General features: G+C 39.9%; 2 protein-coding genes across 4 annotated transcripts; both read left to right on the forward strand.

Moving 5' to 3' along the window:
• Positions 1 to 124: 124 nt before the first annotated feature.
• Positions 125 to 6,814, forward strand: ccdc62 (coiled-coil domain containing 62). Of its 2 annotated transcripts, none has more exons than XM_027139527.2 (13): positions 125 to 803; positions 879 to 959; positions 1,382 to 1,480; positions 1,678 to 1,870; positions 2,223 to 2,389; positions 2,568 to 2,669; positions 2,761 to 2,932; positions 3,595 to 3,696; positions 4,026 to 4,114; positions 4,591 to 4,691; positions 5,356 to 5,458; positions 5,618 to 5,878; positions 5,974 to 6,814. In XM_027139527.2, exons 3-13 carry the CDS (start codon positions 1,400 to 1,402, stop codon positions 6,043 to 6,045), a joined length of 1,443 nt encoding a protein of 480 aa, XP_026995328.2. In that variant the 5' UTR covers positions 125 to 803; positions 879 to 959; positions 1,382 to 1,399; the 3' UTR covers positions 6,046 to 6,814. The 2 variants fall into 2 exon arrangements, with proteins under 2 accessions (XP_026995328.2, XP_026995327.2); XM_027139526.2 differs by having other exon boundaries at positions 879 to 919.
• LOC113638383 (huntingtin-interacting protein 1-related protein) lies at positions 6,459 to 19,672 on the forward strand. 2 transcript variants are annotated; one of them, XM_027139523.2, is made up of 37 exons: positions 6,459 to 6,593; positions 7,026 to 7,119; positions 7,205 to 7,268; positions 7,871 to 8,013; positions 8,867 to 8,923; positions 9,057 to 9,137; positions 9,278 to 9,354; positions 9,447 to 9,508; positions 9,620 to 9,760; positions 9,983 to 10,040; positions 10,141 to 10,216; positions 10,466 to 10,591; positions 10,677 to 10,726; positions 10,822 to 10,894; positions 10,974 to 11,151; positions 11,259 to 11,347; positions 11,439 to 11,555; positions 11,776 to 11,877; positions 11,973 to 12,167; positions 12,461 to 12,571; positions 12,650 to 12,844; positions 13,083 to 13,193; positions 13,319 to 13,513; positions 13,871 to 14,018; positions 14,110 to 14,196; positions 14,287 to 14,394; positions 14,891 to 15,027; positions 15,273 to 15,383; positions 15,625 to 15,683; positions 15,793 to 15,823; positions 15,953 to 16,015; positions 16,102 to 16,202; positions 16,597 to 16,702; positions 18,279 to 18,402; positions 18,658 to 18,719; positions 18,795 to 19,052; positions 19,157 to 19,672. In XM_027139523.2, exons 2-37 carry the CDS (start codon positions 7,036 to 7,038, stop codon positions 19,163 to 19,165), a joined length of 3,789 nt encoding a protein of 1,262 aa, XP_026995324.2. In that variant the 5' UTR covers positions 6,459 to 6,593; positions 7,026 to 7,035; the 3' UTR covers positions 19,166 to 19,672. The 2 variants fall into 2 exon arrangements, with proteins under 2 accessions (XP_026995324.2, XP_026995325.2); XM_027139524.2 differs by having other exon boundaries at positions 6,462 to 6,593; positions 6,968 to 7,119.
• The last annotated feature ends 91 nt before the right edge of the window (positions 19,673 to 19,763 follow it).

A 19,763-nucleotide genomic window follows, 5' to 3' on the forward strand; every position in this document is an offset into this window, starting at 1 on the left:
GTCTAAATATATGCCTGATCATATTATTTAAAATATCACCAACTTATTTTAGCTTTGAATTCATTTTGAAATAAAACACAGATGCTTTTAAAAATATTTCAAAATGCAAAAAATAAACCGGACAATGTAAATATCCGAGACATATTATTGTTATTGATGATTAAGCTTTGTTAAAAAGGCAATATGGAGTATTACCACGAGTTATTCTCGTCAAAACAACAAAATTTCAAAACTCTTAAAAATGCCGTTGGTTCAAACAGCAAACTAACTTTTTAATGATTGCAACTGAGACAAATATTTATGTCATTTTTCCTGTTCCAGTCTAATTTTTTAACTTATGAGCTAGTTTCCTACCGATATTTAAACTGTAACAGTTTAAATATTTAAACCTTTTATTCAAATATTTAAACCGTTAATTTAAACTGTAACGGTTTGAATATTTAAACCGTTTATTTAAACTGTAACGGTTTGAAAATTATTCGTTATCATTAGTAGGCTGCTACAGGCTGCATTAGTAAGCTGCTACAGGTCTAAATTGGATTATTAACATTTTCTTAACAGAACATTAAATCAGTCTTAGATTGCTCTTAAATATTTGATCTACTATCGAATGGCAAATTTGCGCAGAACCTTTTTGTGACTGTGACCATGATGTAAATGTCAAACTGCTAATGAAAATAATGACAGAAAGCTGATCATGTGCAAGTCCACAATTCCAGCTTGTGAAGCCAAAATGGATGAAGATGGAGGGAAAGACCATTTTAAGTCCAAAAGATTTGGGAACAGTTTGATGTCTAAAAATGGTAATTAAGACCAAAGTAGGAGTTTATGTGACATATGGACGTAAATTAATGTTCAAACTTTTCATCATTTTGTAGGTTTTCTGTTTGATCCCTGGCACAGCACTCCTGTAAAAAAGGTACGCAGGTCTTCTGAAGGTTCAGTAAATCTATCCTGAGGTAATTTGATTAGGTTAATGTAAGGAATGAAACTTGCTTTTTGGGGTGTGAAGTGATCAGAATTTTCAATACCATCGTATTCTGAAGTGTTTTATTTTTCCTGTAAGCCAGAGATTACAATTTTGATCATAATTGTCACACATCATAATTTTTTATCTGTTAATAGTTGCATACATCTTATCTGGAGACTCCTTTCTTAAATGTTAACCAGAGATACAGAAAGTTTTCCCGTTTCAACGGTTTTAGATGTTTGTTTTTTTAATTGTTAAATGACATGTTTACTACTAACCTTCGATCGTGTACCTTGTATGTATGATGTTAATGTAGAAATAATAATATATTATATTAATGAGTGTAATAATGTAAAACTATGTGTTGGAGCTCATATGAATGAATTTTGAAATGAATCTTCCACTGTTAAGCACACAGATGAAGGCAGCATGGCAAGACAGACTGCAAAGAGCATCTCTAGTAACTCTGCCAATCAGCAGTCATTGCTCTCAGCTATACAGGGGTCTCAGGTAAGACACGTTTTTGGTGCATGCAAACAACCAGCTATGTGAGCTTATAATTATTAGGATTTATTGATTTGAAATAATAACAGAAAGTATACTAGACTGACACTGGGGACTTTGTTAATCATTGTGATTTCAGTGTCTAACCATAATAAGAGCTAACTGCACGATAATAAGTGCTTTCCTGCACGTGTTACTGTTAGACTCAAGTAAACGATCTGGACATCACAACCATCCATAAGCAGCGCATGGAGCTGCAGCTCCTCATAGCAGAGCTGAAGGATCGTGAGCAGGAGCTCAATAGCATGGCTAGCGCTCATCACAGACAGCTGCAGGCCTGGGAGCAGGACCGTCAGAGAGTGCTGACGCTGGAGCAGAGGAGTGCACGCCTTGAAGGTACAGCAGCTCGCTGGACGTTTGTTTTCATTGTAAGCACTCATGTATCATGGGTTGTGCTCGGCTTATTTTACTGATATTGCCCAAGCTATTTAAAGGAATTGCAGGTGAGAGATAATTACATGGATCCAACCTGACCAAAATAAAGAGGTTACTGATTATGAAAAAATTAATATTGAAAAGATAGACGGCTTGAACTAGCTAGTGAAGACCTGAAATACCCTATTAATGATTTTGGATTTTCATTTATTCTCTAGTATATAGAGATACAATTTTATATATATATTTAAATTAAATAAAAGGGCTCATTTTGATTATTTCAGACAAATATGTGTGGTTTCTGTCTATGTAGATGAGCTGCAGAAACGCAACGAGGTGATCCGAGCCATTAGTAAGCGTTTAAAGACGGCGGAGGTACGAGAGCAGGACAGCCGCAGGGAGCTCAGCAGCATGCAGCAGCAGATGCAGGAGCTCCGTCAGAGACAACAGCATAGCAGCCAACAACACCAAGACCTGGAAGTAAATGTTTCCTGTCAATCAGACCGTTTAGTTACATCAATCAGGACCGCATACAGATGTTTACTTATAATAGAGATAGAGTACTTATAGAGTTTTATAAAGATAGACTTTTATAAAGATTTAAAATGCTTGTGTGTGTTCAAATGTTTAGATATAAAATTCTAATGACTTTTAACAGGAGAAGAATCAGAGTCTGAACTCGAGCATCCTGACGCTCTCATCCCAGCTTGGCCAGCTTCAGGTTCATGAGGAAGAGCTTAGTTCTATGCTCAAACTGAAGGTAGCTCAGCTTCCTCTTGATCTCTGTCAATCTACTGTGGGCTGCTAAGTGTCTTTGCAATTTGTATCCGTATATATATTCATTTACTCAGGACAAAGATATGACGGAAGCCACAAATCACATATTAGGCCTAACCGAGCGACTACGGGAATCAGAGTCATCACTAAAAGAGTGCCAGGTTCGTGAGAGCAAAACGTTACAAGAAACGGAGGAGTACAGACGCCGCCTCAGAGAGGCCAGACATCAAAACGCTCAACTAAAAGGTAAAAACGTTATAAAAGCATCTAGATTTTGCTCGTCTGAGAAAAGTATTCAAATGGCCTATTCTCAAAGACTTTTCAGTTGTAACTTTGGTAAAGTTGGTCTTATCAAGTACTTACTCAGGAGTGTGAATTACTTTATTCAACCAATAAGTAGCTTTTATTTTGCAACCGCTAAATCTTAGACATAATATCTGCTCGATATCTAATGGTAAAGAAAATCCCAATTAAGACCATTTCAGTTCCAGCTTGTAGTACTGCTATAAATATAAATACTGCTGCCACCTTCTGGTTCGGCAAATGAATTTTCTTTCACGCAGGTGTAGTACGCTATCTGTCAGGTGTTTTTCACAGAAGATCTGAGCTCATGGGTTGGTAATGTAGACCAACTAGTGTCAGAGTTGGACAAATGTGCCCTTCTTGTACCCATCAGCCAAATTAGAGAAGTGCTGGGTTACACCATGTTACATACATGCATGATGTACAAAAGGTCATACTGTCCAAGTCTGTCTAAGAAAAATATTGGCTTCAGGAGATGATGGCACACTTCACCTCCCAAACTGAGGGCCGTAATCTGTCAATATGATTGTTATGTCCGGAAACTTATTGTGTTGAAACATGTATAATATGATAAAATTTATTTAAAACATCATTTACTCCCCCAGATGAGCTTCAAGAGAAAACTCTAGAGAACAACAGTCAGAGAGAGGAGCTCATTCGGCTTAGACAAGAGAACCAGCTGCTCCGGAAAGAACTGTCTCTCGCAGGTAGAACGACGTAGAGATATAACTAAGGTCATTGAGTAAAATGTCATGAGTAGTTTCTCCATTTAACTGCATAACATAGCGCATACTGTGCTGTGTTCTCAGTACGCTCACATTACATTGTGGAGTTATTTGTGAGCTGTCGTATGTCCGTGCCTTTCCTGTGAGCTCGGTTTCTTGTCATTTACATAACCAAGCAAAGCAAGTGTCATTTATGTAAATGATACCGTTTGTATGCTAAGTAGGTCACAGTCTGCTAATCCTGATGTTGCTGTAGTTTCCTTTTAAGCTTCTTGGGTTGTTCATGCTTTGCCACACTGTGTGTTGCTTAGATGAAAGTGAATGCTGGAAGGAAGAGTTACTCGCACTTGCACGTTCCAAACAAGAGCGCACGGAGTCTGAGCTTCTATGCCTGCGACAGGTATTTCCCACCTGTATTCTGATATTGGATCATGTATGGTTTCCAGTAGCTCCACCCCAACACCCTCTCACATTTTTCACTATTACTGCCAGTTAACAGTTTCTTAAAATGTCATTGCCCTTCCCTTTTTTTACTTGCTTCTTAGTCGTCATCTGGTTTTTCAACATTCCCTGAGTAATTCTTCCATTTCTCCTCAGGAGGCTAAATTGGCCATGAGCTTGATCTCATCACATGTCTGACCCAAAATAAAGGCACTTTACAGAATTCAGAAAACATTTTGGGAAATTATGGCTATTTATGATGTCCAACTAAAACTTTGTATCCATTATCGTAATGACTAATTCAGCTTCTCGAGACAGGAATAGATGTGATGGAGTCATAAGATAAGAGAGTAAATGGGGATATTGAACACGTGTGTGTGTGTGTGTGTGTGTGTGTGTGTGTGTGTGTGTGTGTGTGTATGTGTGATGTCACAGGTGTGTGAGCACCAGCAGAATGACCTACAGCTCTTGAAGCTCAACCTAGAGACCACTAGAGAGGCACTAATGAAGTATGAAAGTCAAAGGTCACTTGTGAGGCAAGTGAAAATCATTCAATTAAAAAAATGAATAAATCTAAGCTTCAATCTAAACATGTTTGTGGTTTTAGTGAAAAGACTGTAGCAGAGGCAAGTTGTGCATTAGAACATTGTAACCGCCAAGAGACAAAGATTCAAGAGTCTATAGGATAGTGCCCTAGCTAAAGCCTAGTCATTTCCGAACAAAGGAGAATCACGCAATCACCGCTACTACATCAACAGTACACACACCTGTTCAGAACGTTGGCTGCGATGTGGAGAAGCAAAGTGCAGAGCTGCGACTCTCCAGGCAGTGGCAGTGATGGGCTTTTAGCTGAGCTAGCTCCCATGTTACTCCACTGTTGCCAATGTAGTACTGACCCAACAGAGAATAAGGCAATAGATTGCTGTAGTGCTGGACCTGGGGTGGAACTCATAGCCATCATTAACCACAGTGAAGAGATGAGAGCTGAGTGCTGCTTGTGGATGTTAATCCAAACAACCCTCCTTGGCCCTCTTGGTAGGACAGCAGTAAGACTGCTAAAATCACCGAAATAAGCATTACTAGTGAGAAACTTGCTGCAGAGAAGATTTTGAAAGTATAGTGTAATTTATGTTCTAGAGTATTCCTGCTGTGTTAAGTCTTCTGTCTGAGAATGTTTCTAAGATTTAAGCATTCATTCAGTCCAGGGGATGTGACTGGTGTGTACGTGGACTGTTCAACACCCACACCACGGAGGAGCACGACGAGTCCTGGACTTGTACCGGAGGCAGTACTCAGCAAACAGGTAGAACATTACCACCCAAACAGTTACTGGAGTATCACCCAGTAGTCCATAGAGGGATTGTGTAAGACCGATTGCCCCTAGGTGTGAGTGAACATGTTAAATGTCTGAGAATTTTGCTCAGCCACGGACTGAAAGATAGTACCTTTCTTCCCGCATCAGGAGGCATTCACCTCATCCACATGTCGCTTGAAGCGCTTGCTGGCAGAGTCACAGCAAATGGTGGCCAGTCTGGAACTCTGCTCTGGAAAACCTCTAAACCATTCCCAAAGCCCTCCAACACAACCCAGCTTAAGTCCAGTCCTGAGTTCCAGTTTACGCTGTGATTCTCTATGCAGCCTCAACGACAGTCGTAACAATACAGAGACTCGTGAGCAGATCCAGTCGCCCAATAAAAACCAAGAAGAAAGACAAACAAGAAGGGTATATCTTTGTTTTCTTGTGTTCTTCTTTTGCAGTTCAATGGAGCATTCATTAATGTGTAACTTGAACAAAAAATGTTTTTCATTTCTCATTAGGATGACTCCCAACTCCACAGCATTGCCAGTTCACAGAAAACCAAGGAATACGATCAACAGATCTGTGACTAGACGTATTTGGACATTAAAAGAGACCGACATGGACATTAACGGTTCTTCCTGTGGACGTAGCCATTCCTTCATATTTCCAATTCATTTTAATGTAAATAAAAAGTTCTAAGGCAACTAAAGAGTGATGGCTACAAATATGTTGACTAGAGAATTCTAAACTTTTGTGATGATTGACATTTTAAAAAAACCTGGAGAACTATTATACTTCTTAAAAACTTGGAAAAAACATTAAACATGGTGCTTTGTCCTGTGGACCAGCTACCCATTAAGTGTCAAAACTATCAAGTACCCATTTATAAACTGTGAAACCTGTCCTACAAGATGGCTTGGATTGTGCACCTTGTTTCGTCATTCCTGTCGCATTGTAATCAGACCTGTTTTTCACAAGGATGAATTCCCCTGTGTAGGTTTTGACTATTTCACACTGGAGGAACAAATGCTTTTCACTTGTGTCTGCATGAGGTGGACTATTTAAATCGACCTCTTCGGATATTTTAAAACATCAGTTTACGTTTAACCCTCTCAGGGAATTGGGAACAAGAGTGAAGGTATTTTTTTCTAAAAATAATTTTGTATATGCATTAAGTTTGCATTAAATTTCATATTCTGTGTTCAAAATTGGTATAACATCATACCTAATTTTTATATTAAAAAAACATGGCTGTAAAATATATGACTGCTTTTGTTTACATGATGATTATGATGATAAGTCATTTTAGGGGGGAAATGTAAAGTAGTTGCTCTTGAATGATAAAGGAGACTGATTTAATCGTTTTAATTCTCGTTATTGAAGAACAAAAGTAATATGTTAAAACAGACACGCCATCCTTGCCAGAGATGAAATCTTAGACATACTAAAGGTGGTTGAAAAGCTGTTGCATGAAGACCAAAAATGCTTCCTAATTCTTACATATCCGATCAGGACGGAGCCAAAATCATAAATGGTTTCTGACCGGTCAACTTTGTTGCAATTCAAACAGGACTGAAAAAATGTCTAAAGATAAAAGTGAAAAGACTAAAGACAGATCTGAGAAGGCTCTGGCTGCGGAAAAAGAACAGTTTGTCAAACTTCAGGTAAATGTGCAGTCCTACTGAAATATATTCCCTACTGTATATTAATTCATTTAAAATCACTCTAATGCTCGTTTCTCCTTTACAGCTGCAGAGCATTTCAAAGTGCATAACCACCGCCGAGGCTCCTATAAAAGAGAAATATGGACGCAGTATCTTTCAGTGCCTTGTTTTCCATTCTCTTTAATATTCTCTCTGTAATGGTGTAACACAGGGAAGTAATCACGCACAGTTCTGTGTAAGAGCCTTAGGCATGTGCAGACAAATGCTGTAATGTAGTGATGCCTTTAAAAATAACAAAAACTTTTTACATAAAAATATAAAGCGTAAAAGTCAACGTTTGGTGCCACAATCCTTTGTATATCATCAATCTAAGGTAAAGAAATGAATCTGTTCTTCTGAAGACTGTATACTTTTTCTTTTTCCCCAAAACAAAGCAGTTTTTGTTATGCTTTTTTTTCTGAAAGTTGTCTGTCACACAGTATTTCTTTCTTTAATGTCATGCAAACTTTGGACAAGTAAAGTCTAGAAGTCGAAATAGTTTTTGCAGAAGTTTAATTTGCACCATGTTGGGTAACCTAGTAGCTTGGCTCGGTTCATTTTTGTGCTACACGAGACGGTGATGTGCTCGGTGTCGAAGGATCTGAGTGTAGCTGGATTGGAGAAAAAGTTTAAGGAACATGGTTAAAAGCCAAGGAAAAGATGAGTTCTGGTGTTTTGCTGTCAGTGTGGTCTTTCCTTAACATTACTGCAGATATTTTGTTGGGAACACATTGGGAAAGTGGAGCCGTTACTTTCTGGTCCCATGCTGTGAATTTGCCTCTGGCCAGCAATGCCATCCTCAGCTGGAAGTTCTGCCATGTGCTGCATAAACTCCTACGTGATGGCCATCCTAATGTAAGTCCTGCTAACTTAACCAACACAAAACCAGATATGGAAATACCAGAGATGTCTGACAGTGTATGACCCTTGTGATTAACTTTATGGCTGAAGAGTGGTGGTTCATTTAAAGTGATTTAGTATCTGCACAGCTGCTGTTGATGTACACCGATCAGGCATAAAATTATGACCACCTTATTAATATTGTCTTGGTCCCCTTTTTGCTGCTAAAACAGCTCTGACCCATCAAGGCTTGGACTCCACTAGATCCCTGAAGGTATACTATGGTATCTGACACCAAGATGTTAACATCAGATTGTTTTTACGTTCTGTAATTTGTGAGGTCCATCCATGGATTGGACGTGTTTGTTCAGCGTATCCCACAGATCTGGGGAATTTGGAGGCCAAGTCAACACCTTAAACTCGTTGTGCTAAATAATCCATTCCTGAACCATATTTCTATTATGCTGAGGGAGTCCTGACCCAGTCGGCCATTGTCAAACTCGCTCAAATCCTTATGCTTGCCCATTCTTCCAGCTTCTACTACATCAACTCTGAGGACAATATGTTCACTTGCTGACTAATATGTCCCACCCAATAACAGGTGCCATGATGAAGAGCTAATCAGTGCTATTCACCCCACCTGTCAGTGGTCATAATGTTAAACCTGATCGGTGGATATGTCATCACCTTTCTTAATCTCTCCCTAGAGTACTTTTGGCTTTTGCACCAAAAATAGAGTAGGACATCTATAACTGGTGCCATTTCAGAGTCAACAATTGATCAGTAGCGAACAGTTTTGCTGTTCGCTACAGCCAGATGTGAACTCATGGTTATATCATAACCTCATTTATTTTGCCGCAACATTCAGACGCTGCGAGATAGCCGAGGACATGTCCCAAACATTAAGCAAATGGGAACTTTATGGGTAGGTGAATAAAAACTAATACCAACTAACTGTTGAATATTTACAGCGATTTTGGTTTTGCTGAATGTAAATGTTTTTAAATTACTGTTTAAGAGTTAATCACCTGGTTGAGATTTTGTCCTGCATTGTGTAGGGAAGCCTCCATGATCGATATGGGCATATTGTTGCTTTGTATGCGAAGTTCCTGTGCATCAAAATTGACTTCCATTGTAAGGTGAGTTAAGCTGCTACAAACAAGTTTGAAAAAATAATAACTTGTATATAATTGTTCTAAATGGTAGAAGTGTTGCTTTCCCCAAATGTAGTAACCTTTTAATATACTCGCTTCAGAAATTGTTCATATTTCCCTAACAGCGAATGACGATTCCAACAAACCTTGAAGCTCCTGACGAGGTCCTTGAGAGGGCTATCGCAGTCGATATAAACGAAGTGTGAGTCTTTGTATCTGTTCTGATGTCATTCAAAATTCTCCTAACAAATGCGGTTTGAAGGAAACAAAATTTTTTTGTGTGTGTGTGTTCAGGTTTGAAATCACAGGTGAAGTGCAAGATTATATGGATGCTGCACTTGTCTTACAGGAAACAGGTAAACTAATCGATTCTGACCTCTCTTGCCAGTAGAATATTCACATTAATAAGGCTAGTAGCAAGTGTGGCTAAAATGCTTAATAAGGCATGTTTTGATGTTTCTGTGCAGTTTTCAGACAGCTGGAATCCAACAATACGAGCTCGACGACCGTCGTTGGTCAATGCCGCTTAGCTCCCTTGGTCCTGCTCATCCAAGACTGCAGCCCACTCTATCACTTCCTCGTCAAGCTTTTGTTCAAGCTACACAGCCGTGAGACTTTATTTTCCATAAGCGGTCCACCTTTTTTGGTTTTTAGGTTCTACTGCAGTTAGATGATGATATTTGTATAAGGTTAAAGGGGTGCACATACTTTTGCAACACACTGATTTACTCTCCGCTGTCCAAGATCACACCATTAAGTCAGCGGTGTTAATAAAAGAACACATTCTGTGACGTTTCCATGTACTGATCTATGTGTTTGGGGTGTTAAAGGAATACCCATCGATGCTTTGTTGGGCCATCGTGAGCGATTCCGTGATCAGTTCAACAGGCAAGCACCGTTTTCACTCTCATCTAGCTTTGTTCGAATTTACAATCTGAAGCTTGTTGAAATGAATGTAGCATTTTCTTCTCTTATCTTCCCCCTTCAGTCTTTCCCAGTTCTTTGAGAAAGCTAGGAGCATGGAGTTCTTTAAAACCATCATCCAGATCCCTGATTTTCCTGATGTAAGATTCCATAAAGATTATACAGTAGAAATGTATGCATGAGCTAAAAGTACAGTCCAAGATCAGTCTTTTTTTTGCTTATATCAAACGAATTTATTCAGATTTATTTACGCTTCAGCACCATGCAGTACTGTGGTATAAACGGTAAACTCAGCCCTTTGGAGCTTGTTGTACCATGCACAGCTTTATCATGAATGTATAAAGTTTACACATAATTACTATCTAACGTAGACAATTTTGTATGCATAGTCCCCTCCAAACTTCTTGCGTGCAGCTTCAATGGCTGATTACGTCAAGCCGGTGGTGGTTCATAATCAGTTTCCTTGGGATGATGATACGGAGAGTCAGGTAGAAGCTGGTGAAGGATACCCGATGGTATGCTAATGTTGACATAGCTAAGCTTTTGAATGTGATCTTCCATGACAGTGAATAACTCCATATCTCACATTTCTCTGAACAGTTCTATTCTTTAAACAACTACAACCCAACAAACGATATACCAGTCCAAAGGTAATGGACCAAGCATTGTCGTAATTCAACAGACTTCCTTTTAAGTAAAATATTTCAGATTTGGAGTATGATTACGATTATCTGTACATTTTAAGGGAGACAGAGACTGACTCTATGAGGAAGGAGCTCGAAGCACTGAAACCTGAGGTGAAGATGTTCAAAGCTGAGGTAAAATAAACAATTGTACAGAATATGCACTAAGTGAGTGAGGTTGGCATTGGATTCATTTATTCACCGCTGCGTGCAGGCCCAACGTGCCGTCATCCACCTGAAGGACCAGGTGAATAAGTTAGAGGCGGAGCTGGAAGACCAGCGCACTCACAAACAGATGGCCATGGTAGAGAACGAGCAGCTGCGCATGGAGTTGGAGGCATTAAAGGCACAGACAGCAATCGCTGCAAGCATGCAGGCCTCTGTAGATGACAGTGAGTATTCTGTCTCTCTGTCTGTCTGTCTGTCTGTCTATATATACTGTATATCTAGTGTTTATTCAGTTATACACCAATGATGCAATGAAACATCTGCATTGTAGGCCGAGTTCAAACTGCCCAGATGCATTTCACTCGGCTTAAAGAAAAGCATGCCGAGCTGGTCACCAGACACGCCGATCTCATGAGAAAGGTGCTCCATCTTGCATCAATAATCACTTCATGGCAACTGAATTGCAACCAGGGTTTCCACTCTGTGTGTAACAATCTGTTTTGTGTGTCAGAATACAGACATGGTGAAACAGCTGGCCAGCACTCAGCAAGCCCAGGAGGAGCTGGTCAATGCCAAGCAGCAGATCGCAGAAGAACTGCAGCAGTTCAAACAGGACAGCACCTTGAAGGTTGATCTAGCTGTTAGCTAGCTTTTTCAAGTTGGAAATCTGATGTTTCGTATTTGAATCCATAACATGCAGTCAGTGCACATAATATGTACATGTTTGCCAGTTACAGTGTATTTTTTTACAGTGTAAATCCATAGTTCATTTATTATTAATTGTTGATTGATTATCTAATGTTCCTCAGCACTATATTATATTTACGCAGCTTTAATATAATATTTAGCTTGAAGCACAGAAGGCAGAAATTATCCAAATGAAGCAAGAGCTGCAGATCAGCAAGGCTGAAATTACAAATGTTCAGAGTGCGCTCCACAGCAAAGAAAAGGTTGGTCTTGGTGTGCCTGTAGATATGGATTTTTAACACTACATTAATTTTTTGCATTAGAATCTCATAACATTGTGTGCATGTGTGTGTGATAGACTGGGGATCAGTTGGGCAGTGTGTTGGTGGGGCTTCAGACTGAGAAGGAAACCCTGATGCGTTCTCTGAAAGAGCAGGAGGCCGAGCTTGCTAGCCTGCGCCAGAGCACTCAGCTGAACCAAACCATGCTGCAGCAAGAGAGAGACAAGAACCAGAGAGAGATGCGCTCTTTACAGAGCCAACTAGCGGAAAAAGTGAGCGAAGCACTGAAATATGTCATAGTCCGCAAGATGTAACATAATATAATACTGATTCCACGTGCTGTCAATATAATAAAAATGCTCCCAACCTCATGCATGTACATTAACGGTGTAATACAAATTTTACTAATTACCCAGTGAGTGAAAAGCCGCTGTTTTATGATCGAGTAAAAGAAAAGGAACAAAAGTCTCAAGCCAGCTAATATTCACTTAAATATCAGGCTAAAAGAATAAGCCAAATGATTTCTGAAGAAAGAAAAAGGGAATCAGCATGTGTGTGTCTACAGGTGAGTCGAGAGCAGGAGCAGCAGGCGGAGTTGGACAAACTGAAGAGAGAGCTGGAGTTGAAAAGAGCAGAGGCACTAAGTGCGCAGAGTGCACTACAGAGTAAAGAGGCGGTGGGTATTTCCTTACATCACACATTATATGTCGTATATTGTTCACTGCATTATTACAGATTCGTGTGTGTGTTCTAGTCAGGAGATCAGCTAAGCAGTGTGTTGGTGGGGCTTCAGGCTGAGAAGGAAAAACTGATGCGTTTATTAAAAGAGCAGGAAGCCGAGCTCGCTAAACTGCGCCAGGCAGCTCAGCTACACCAGACCACGCTGCAGCAGGAACGAGACAAATACCAGAGGGAGATTGACGCCCTGAACAGACAACTCCAGGAAAAGGTAAACAAGGTCATAAATATACACACATATAATATATCTTAGTTATTGACTCAACACTTAATCAAGTACAATCTGGACTTTTTCCTTTCATATGTTAAACATGTTATTCCACTCATCCTAAAAGTACTAAAATATGCAGTTGTTCTTGTATGGTATAAATGTGTGTGCTCTCACTGTCTGCCCAGCACAGTGTGATGAAGGGTGTGATTTAATTGTGTATTCGTTCATGTATCGACAGCTGCAGCGGGAGCAGGAACAGCATCTGGAAATCGCTCAGCTGAAGCGAGAGCTGGAGGCGAGGAGAGCAGAAGTGACAAGCGCTCAAAGTGCTCTGTACAGCAAGGAGACGGTAGCCGTTTTTCATCTAACATGCATGCACTTAATACGCTGTTGATGAATAGTATAGAGTGCTTCATTTTTTTTTTATTATTCTGCTGTTCAAAAAGGTCTTACATTTGGTTTCGTGTGTTCTAGGCTGGACATGAGATGAACACCGTGTTGGTTGGGCTGCAGGCTCAAAAGGAAACACTGATGCGTTCTCTGAAAGAGCAGGAGGCCGAGGTTGCTAACCTGCGCCAGACTGCTCAACTGCACCAAACCATGCTGCAGCAGGAGAGAGACAAGAACCAAAGAGAGATGAGCTCCTTACAGAGCCAACTACATGCCAAGGTCAAGCATTACTGAACAGTATTCAGTAAAAAAAATTGTGTTCCTATTATTGTGCAGGTGGAGTAAACATCTACTTATAGTGATAGCCATGATTTCAATGATAACTGGTCATTCACAGTATTGGGATAGCTGTAGCTAATTTCCTCCAGCTGGATGCTACAAGACATGCATGGTGTGGGTCAGTTACTGAAAATGTATAGCTCGCAATTCAGTGAATGGAAGATACATGTGAATGGAATGGAATACATGTGAATGGAAAAAATGTTTATGCTCTGTCTGTCTTAAAATCAGAAATTTATATCAGAAATGACAAATTCTTCATTTAGAAATTTGACTGGTGTGTGTGTGTGTTTTCAGGTGAGCCGGGAGTCAGAGCTCCAACAAAAGCTGCAGGAGGAGCAGTTTTGCTTATTGCAGTGTGCTGTGGTGGAGTCAGAGGGCATCATATTAGACGCCCTGGCCAAAGTGGATGACCCTATGCATGTGCGCTGTGTCTGTACTCCTGGTATGTCTCTTGAGCAAGCATCAATATGATCAATTAACTGTAATAAAAAAAAATATGCTCTCTCCTAAAAAGATTCCTCTTTTGATACCAGAGTATTTGATCAATCGGGCCGAGACCACACTGGTGTCCATTGACAAGATGAAGCAAAGTCATGCTGGATACTTAAGAAATCTGGATGGTAAGGTTTCAGATGTCAGAACTTTTTCAATGCACTTTGTGCAAAATATTCAGTTAATGACTCAGCAGTATGATTTTCCTTTCCTTCCAGATGCCAGTGGGCTGTTGAGATCTGTGACTCAGTTTTCCCACCTTGCAGCGGACACTATTGTTAACGGAGCTGCCACGTCCCACTCTGCACCCACTGACCAAGCTGACAGTAAGAACGCAGAATCCTAAATGAAGCCCATAAAGCAATCAGCTCTTAAGACTTTAGTGGAAGGTGTTGTAGCTAAAAGCTTGGACGATAACCGTATACATGATAGTGTAGTGAGGAGTTAATACCTCAATATTCAGGTATAACTACAGCTATTGACCCGAAGCAGCTTTTAAGGAATTATAGGTGTAAATGTATGTAAATGCATTTAACGTCAGTTTTATTCTTAAAGGCAAATGCTTGCGTTTAATGCCAGTGGTTTAAACTTAAACAATACTAAGAGACATTTGGTCTCGCATATATCTACACACGAAAAATCTGGCAAACTTAAATTTGTGAACTACACTCATGATTAAATTTCACCACATAAATACTGACATACAGTAAATCATTCGCTTTACTGATTGGCCTTTATGTGGAGTTGACTCAGGTCTAGTCTTTGTATATTAGATACAGATATTTTATTGTTTTTATCCTTCTTAATCCACCTGTGTTTTAGGACTGACAGATAACTGCAGGGACTGTGCTACTCACTGTCTGCAGTTCCTTAAAGAGCTCAAGCTGAAGGCCACACTGCAGGGAGCTGACCCGACCGCCATCCGCTACACGGTCCAGCGTATCCTCAACCAAGCCACTGTGAGTGTCTGTGTTTGTATGGATTAATGTAAAGCTGGTGCCAAATAGATACAAACTTGTGTTTTAATCTTTGTAGAAGTAGGCAGCTGTTTACTATCAAACATAAGGTCTATAATGTCATGTAATGGCTGACTTGAATTGATATGCCATGTGGTGTAACTGCCTGCTTTTTATGTTTTGCTGAGATCTTGTGAAGAATCTTTATAAAGTATTAAACTGGACTTATGAGGGACTGCTCTCTGCAGGATTTACGACGAAATGACGCAGACGTTCAAAAAGCAGAGCTGGCAGACATGGTGGATAAAGAGATGGCTGCCACCTCCACTGCTATCGAGGAAGCAGTTCTGAGGATGGACGTAAGAGCAGTCCTAGACATCAGAGGAGGATTACTCATAACTACATGATGTGAAAATAGTTCGCTCATCATGTTTCAGTCTAGTTTTTTATACAGTATATGAATAACTAAAAATAAGCTAAGAGTGTAAGGGTTGAATGTAATGGCTGACTCCATTAGAAGTATCCCAGTAATGACTGCCATTTCCAGGGCCACAGTATACCTTTTGTTTACATATGGTTTTGGTTTTGTTTTTTCAACAGGAAATATTGAGCCAAGCAAGAAGAGATACCTCTGGTTTAAAATTGGAAGTTAACCAAAGGTTAGTTGGGGATTCATTCAGTTCATCCAGCAAAAGTCAGTCATTAGGTTCTAATTTAAGTGTTTTGTTTCAGTCCAACATTCAGTTATTTTTTGCATTTCCCCCTCAGCATCCTTGGTTCCTGCTCTGATTTGATGAAAGTAAGTCTGCTGAACTAAAACATGGCCACGTTATTGCAGGGTTTATCATTCTCCCTCATTTAGCTCGCCTGATATTAGAGGTATTAAGGACATTTCAGGTCCTCATGCACCATGCATGTTTTCCCACAGGCCATACACATGTTGGTCACAGCAGCCACGGATTTACAGAAGGACATTGTGGAAAGCGGTCGGGTAAGATTAGGGACAAAACGAGAGAAAGAATCAAATTTACAGCAAGAATTTTGTAGAAATTGCTCAATAATGTATGTGCTTTACAGGGATCTGGTTCTATGAAAGATTTCTATGCCAAGAATTCTTGCTGGACTGAGGGCCTCATTTCTGCCTCCAAGGCTGTAGGATGGGGAGCTACACAGATGGTGTAAGTGCATTTAAGCTTGATTTATAATTGCTAGATATAAGAAAAAAACAAATAAATGGAATATTTTTGTAAAAAAAACGTGTGCCCTTGACAAAACTAAATGTCAACAAGTCTTTGGCTATTCTTTGACACAGCATGTGTTGCTTCCGTCTGAAAAACATATATATACTGTATTTTTATATTTTTTGCTAGATTTTTGGTGTTTTTCTCACTAGTGTTGAGTAGATGAGCGAGTTTGTGTCAGACATATAAAGATGTGTTTTGGGGAATGAGTCTCCAAGCCATGGACGAGCTGGACTCACAGCTAAATCCAACTCCTATGCATTTTGCTAGAGATTTGAACATGTGAAGAAATGATTAGTCACAACTGTGTAACTACATTCTCATTGTTTAGTGATTCTGCTGACAAAGTAGTGACAGACCGAGGCAAATATGAGGAACTGATCGTGTGCTCCCATGAGATCGCTGCCAGCACTGCCCAGCTCGTAGCTGCCTCTAAGGTAAAAAAGTCCCATTATATTTTGTTGTACGGTATATACATATATATTATAGTGTATATATAGTAAATATACTTCATATATCAGTTTCTGTGAGGACATGTGCATCCCTAACAGAAGTAATCTAACATTCAACAATGATAAGCTGTGGTTTACAGAAAAAAATCAGACATCTTTGTCAGACCTCTCCTGCACTGTAGATCAGTGAAGATTTTGTGTGCCAGGTCTTCAGAAAGAGCAAAAGAAGAAAGGCACCATGCCCAGACAGAGTGACAACAGCCTGTCTGAAAACCTGTGCTGACCAGCTGGCCCCCATCTTCACACAGATCTTCAACAGGTCACTGGACGCTCAACCATCATCCCAAAGAAATACAAGATAACAAGACTTAACAAGTACAGACCTGTGACACTGATGTCTGTTGCCAAGAAAAACTGGTTCTGGTTTATCTGAAAAACTTAACTGGCCACTTACTGGACCCCCCCGCCGTTTGCTTATCGAGCAAACGGTTCCATGGGACTTCAACTTGGGACTGCATTACATCGTGCAACACCTGGATAAATCAGGAACTTGTGCGCGGATCCTGTTTGTAGACTTCAGTTCGGCCTCTAACACAGTCATTCCAACACTCCTCTTGACGGAACTAACCCAGCTCTCTGTTCCTAGCTTTATCTGTCAGTGGATCACCAGCCTTCTGACAAATAGGCAGCAGCTAGTGAGACTGGGGAAATTCATGTCAAACAGCCGCTCCAGAAAAACTGGCACCCCTCAAGGTTGTGTTCTCTTCCCACTGCTCTTCTCCCTGTACACCAGCGACTGCACCTCTAATGACCCCTCTGTCAAGCTTCTGAAGTTTGCAGACGACACTACAGTCGTCGGTCTCATCAAAGACAGAGACGAGCCTGCTAACAGACAGGAGGTTAAAGAGCTGGTTCTCTGGGGCAGTCACAATGACTTGGAGCTCAATAAGCTCAAACCACCTCAGGAGCAAACCACCTGCACTCCCCACACTCACTGTCATAGACAGCACTGTGGCTGCAGTGAAGACATTCAAGTCCCAGGGCTCCACCATCTCCCAGGACCTGTGGTGGGACACTCACATCAACACCATTGTAAAAAAAGGCCCAACAAAGGATGTACTTCCTTAACCAGTTGAGGAAATTTAACCTGCCACAGGAGCTGCTGAAACAGTTCTACTCAGTTGTCATCGAGACTGTTCTGTGCACATCGATAAGTGTCTGGTTTGGCTCAGCTACAAAATCAGACTTCAGAAGACTACAGAGAACTTTTTGGGGTGCTGAAAGGGTTATTGGTGTTCCCCTGCCCACCTTTTAAGAACTGGATATATTCAGAATGAGGAAAAGGGCTCAGAAAATCACTCTGGATCCCTCTCATTCAAGTCATCCGCTTTTATTTTCTGTGTTGTTGTTGTCTCTGTGTACTGGAAGCGTATGACACTAAAACAAATTCCTTGTATGTGCAAGCATCTTCTTCTGATTCAAATAATATATCGTCAAAGATTCTTCAAAGGTTTTACTGTTGGTTTTGTTACTGTTAAACACACTTTTTCTGTTACTGCAGGTGAAGGCAGAGCGAAGTAATAAGAAACTTAATACACTGCTGCAAGCCTCCCGACATGTAAATGATATGGCTGCAGTTGTTGTGACTTCAACAAAATCTGGACAGATGCAAATCGAAGATAAAGGTGAGTTCTAGATCTTTGCAGTATTTAATGAATTTAAAAGTCGGTATGAAAGCTTTTACAGATGTACCCCGGGCAAAGCCATCCAGATGAATAGGCTGGAAACAAAAAAGCTACAAAAGACTTTTGAATTTCTGGTGAATGCAAGAAAGACATTTTAAGCCATTTTAGTAAATTAAATATTACAGTAGTGAAGAGCAAGTAAAGTCAATTTTTAAATGCAATGTTAGATTGACTTTATGTAATGGCACCCCACAGATCCAATGGATTTCTCTGGCATGTCCCTGATCAAGCTGAAGACAGAGGAAATGGAATCTCAGGTAATTTCCATTTTTGAAATGCAGAACAGAGCAAACATATTCACTTAGACATGCCAATAATGTGGATTTGTGTAGGTGAAAGTGTTGGAACTGGAAAACCAGTTGTCCAACGAACGCCAGCGGCTGGGTGAGCTCAGAAAAAAGCACTACGATTTGGCTGGAGTTCCTCTGGATCAGACTGTAGAGAGAGACTTTGATGGGTTTGTCAGCGTTTTACCTCCAGTCGTGCCTGAGCCACCGCTGCCTGAACCACCTAAACCCGAGCCTCCTAAAAACCTACCAGCTAAAAAACCTTCCATCTTTCAAAAGTCTGGCAGCCTTCTTAAAAATAAGGTAATGATTCTGCAAATCTGCTAGACTTTTAACAACGGCAATAATATTACTGCATTTATGCTGAATTTTCTGTTTGATTCTTCTTCTTTTTTTTAACTCTACAGTTTAGGTAAAGTCTTTGAGAAGAATTTACAGAGGAAAACATTCTTTCACATGGCGGGGCGTTTTAGAGTCACCAACACACCCACCGGCACGTTTTTGGACAGAAATCGAGATTTTAGAGGGAAACAAAGTGGACATCGGGGGGAACATATCACCCCATATTTTTGTATATAAACCTTGTTTATTTAGTTTTGTTGTTTAGTTGTTATTTGAATGTGTTTTGAAACATGTATATTAATTTCTGATATAATTATTCTGTAGAGTCATGAAATAAAACATAATCTGGAATGAATAATAATAATAATAATAATAATAATAATAATAATAATAATAATAAAAGTCTATAAAAAAGTCTATACCATTGTAGCACACTTACTACTAACATATTTTCCTTCACTTACATTTATTTTAGTTCTGTATATGTTTAAATAAAGACTAGTGTGATAGAAATGTTGACAGAACAGTTAAACTTAGTTAAACTGTTCATGCCATCAAATAATAAAAAAAACAACTTGTAATGTCTGTCTATTGTGTAATATATGGGGGGGGGCACCACATCTGATATGACTGCTGTTTATACATTCCTCAGTGACACAGGTCATTTGTTTT

Source organism: Tachysurus fulvidraco, chromosome 20 (assembly GCF_022655615.1).
Source record: "Tachysurus fulvidraco isolate hzauxx_2018 chromosome 20, HZAU_PFXX_2.0, whole genome shotgun sequence".
NCBI lineage: Eukaryota > Metazoa > Chordata > Actinopteri > Siluriformes > Bagridae > Tachysurus > Tachysurus fulvidraco.

Bases quoted from the DNA above. Each gene is read 5' to 3' on its own strand.
- ccdc62 (XM_027139526.2), top strand. From the start codon at position 698: ATGTGCAAGTCCACAATTCCAGCTTGTGAAGCCAAAATGGATGAAGAT. The intron at 1,871-2,222 runs GTACAGCAGCTC...CTGTCTATGTAG, and splicing joins GAGGAGTGCACGCCTTGAAG to ATGAGCTGCAGAAACGCAAC. The intron at 4,692-5,355 runs GCAAGTGAAAAT...GCATTCATTCAG, and splicing joins AGTCAAAGGTCACTTGTGAG to TCCAGGGGATGTGACTGGTG.
- LOC113638383 (XM_027139523.2), top strand. From the start codon at position 7,036: ATGTCTAAAGATAAAAGTGAAAAGACTAAAGACAGATCTGAGAAGGCT. The intron at 7,269-7,870 runs GTATCTTTCAGT...ACATTACTGCAG, and splicing joins AAAAGAGAAATATGGACGCA to ATATTTTGTTGGGAACACAT. The intron at 15,824-15,952 runs GTAAGTCTGCTG...GTTTTCCCACAG, and splicing joins CCTGCTCTGATTTGATGAAA to GCCATACACATGTTGGTCAC.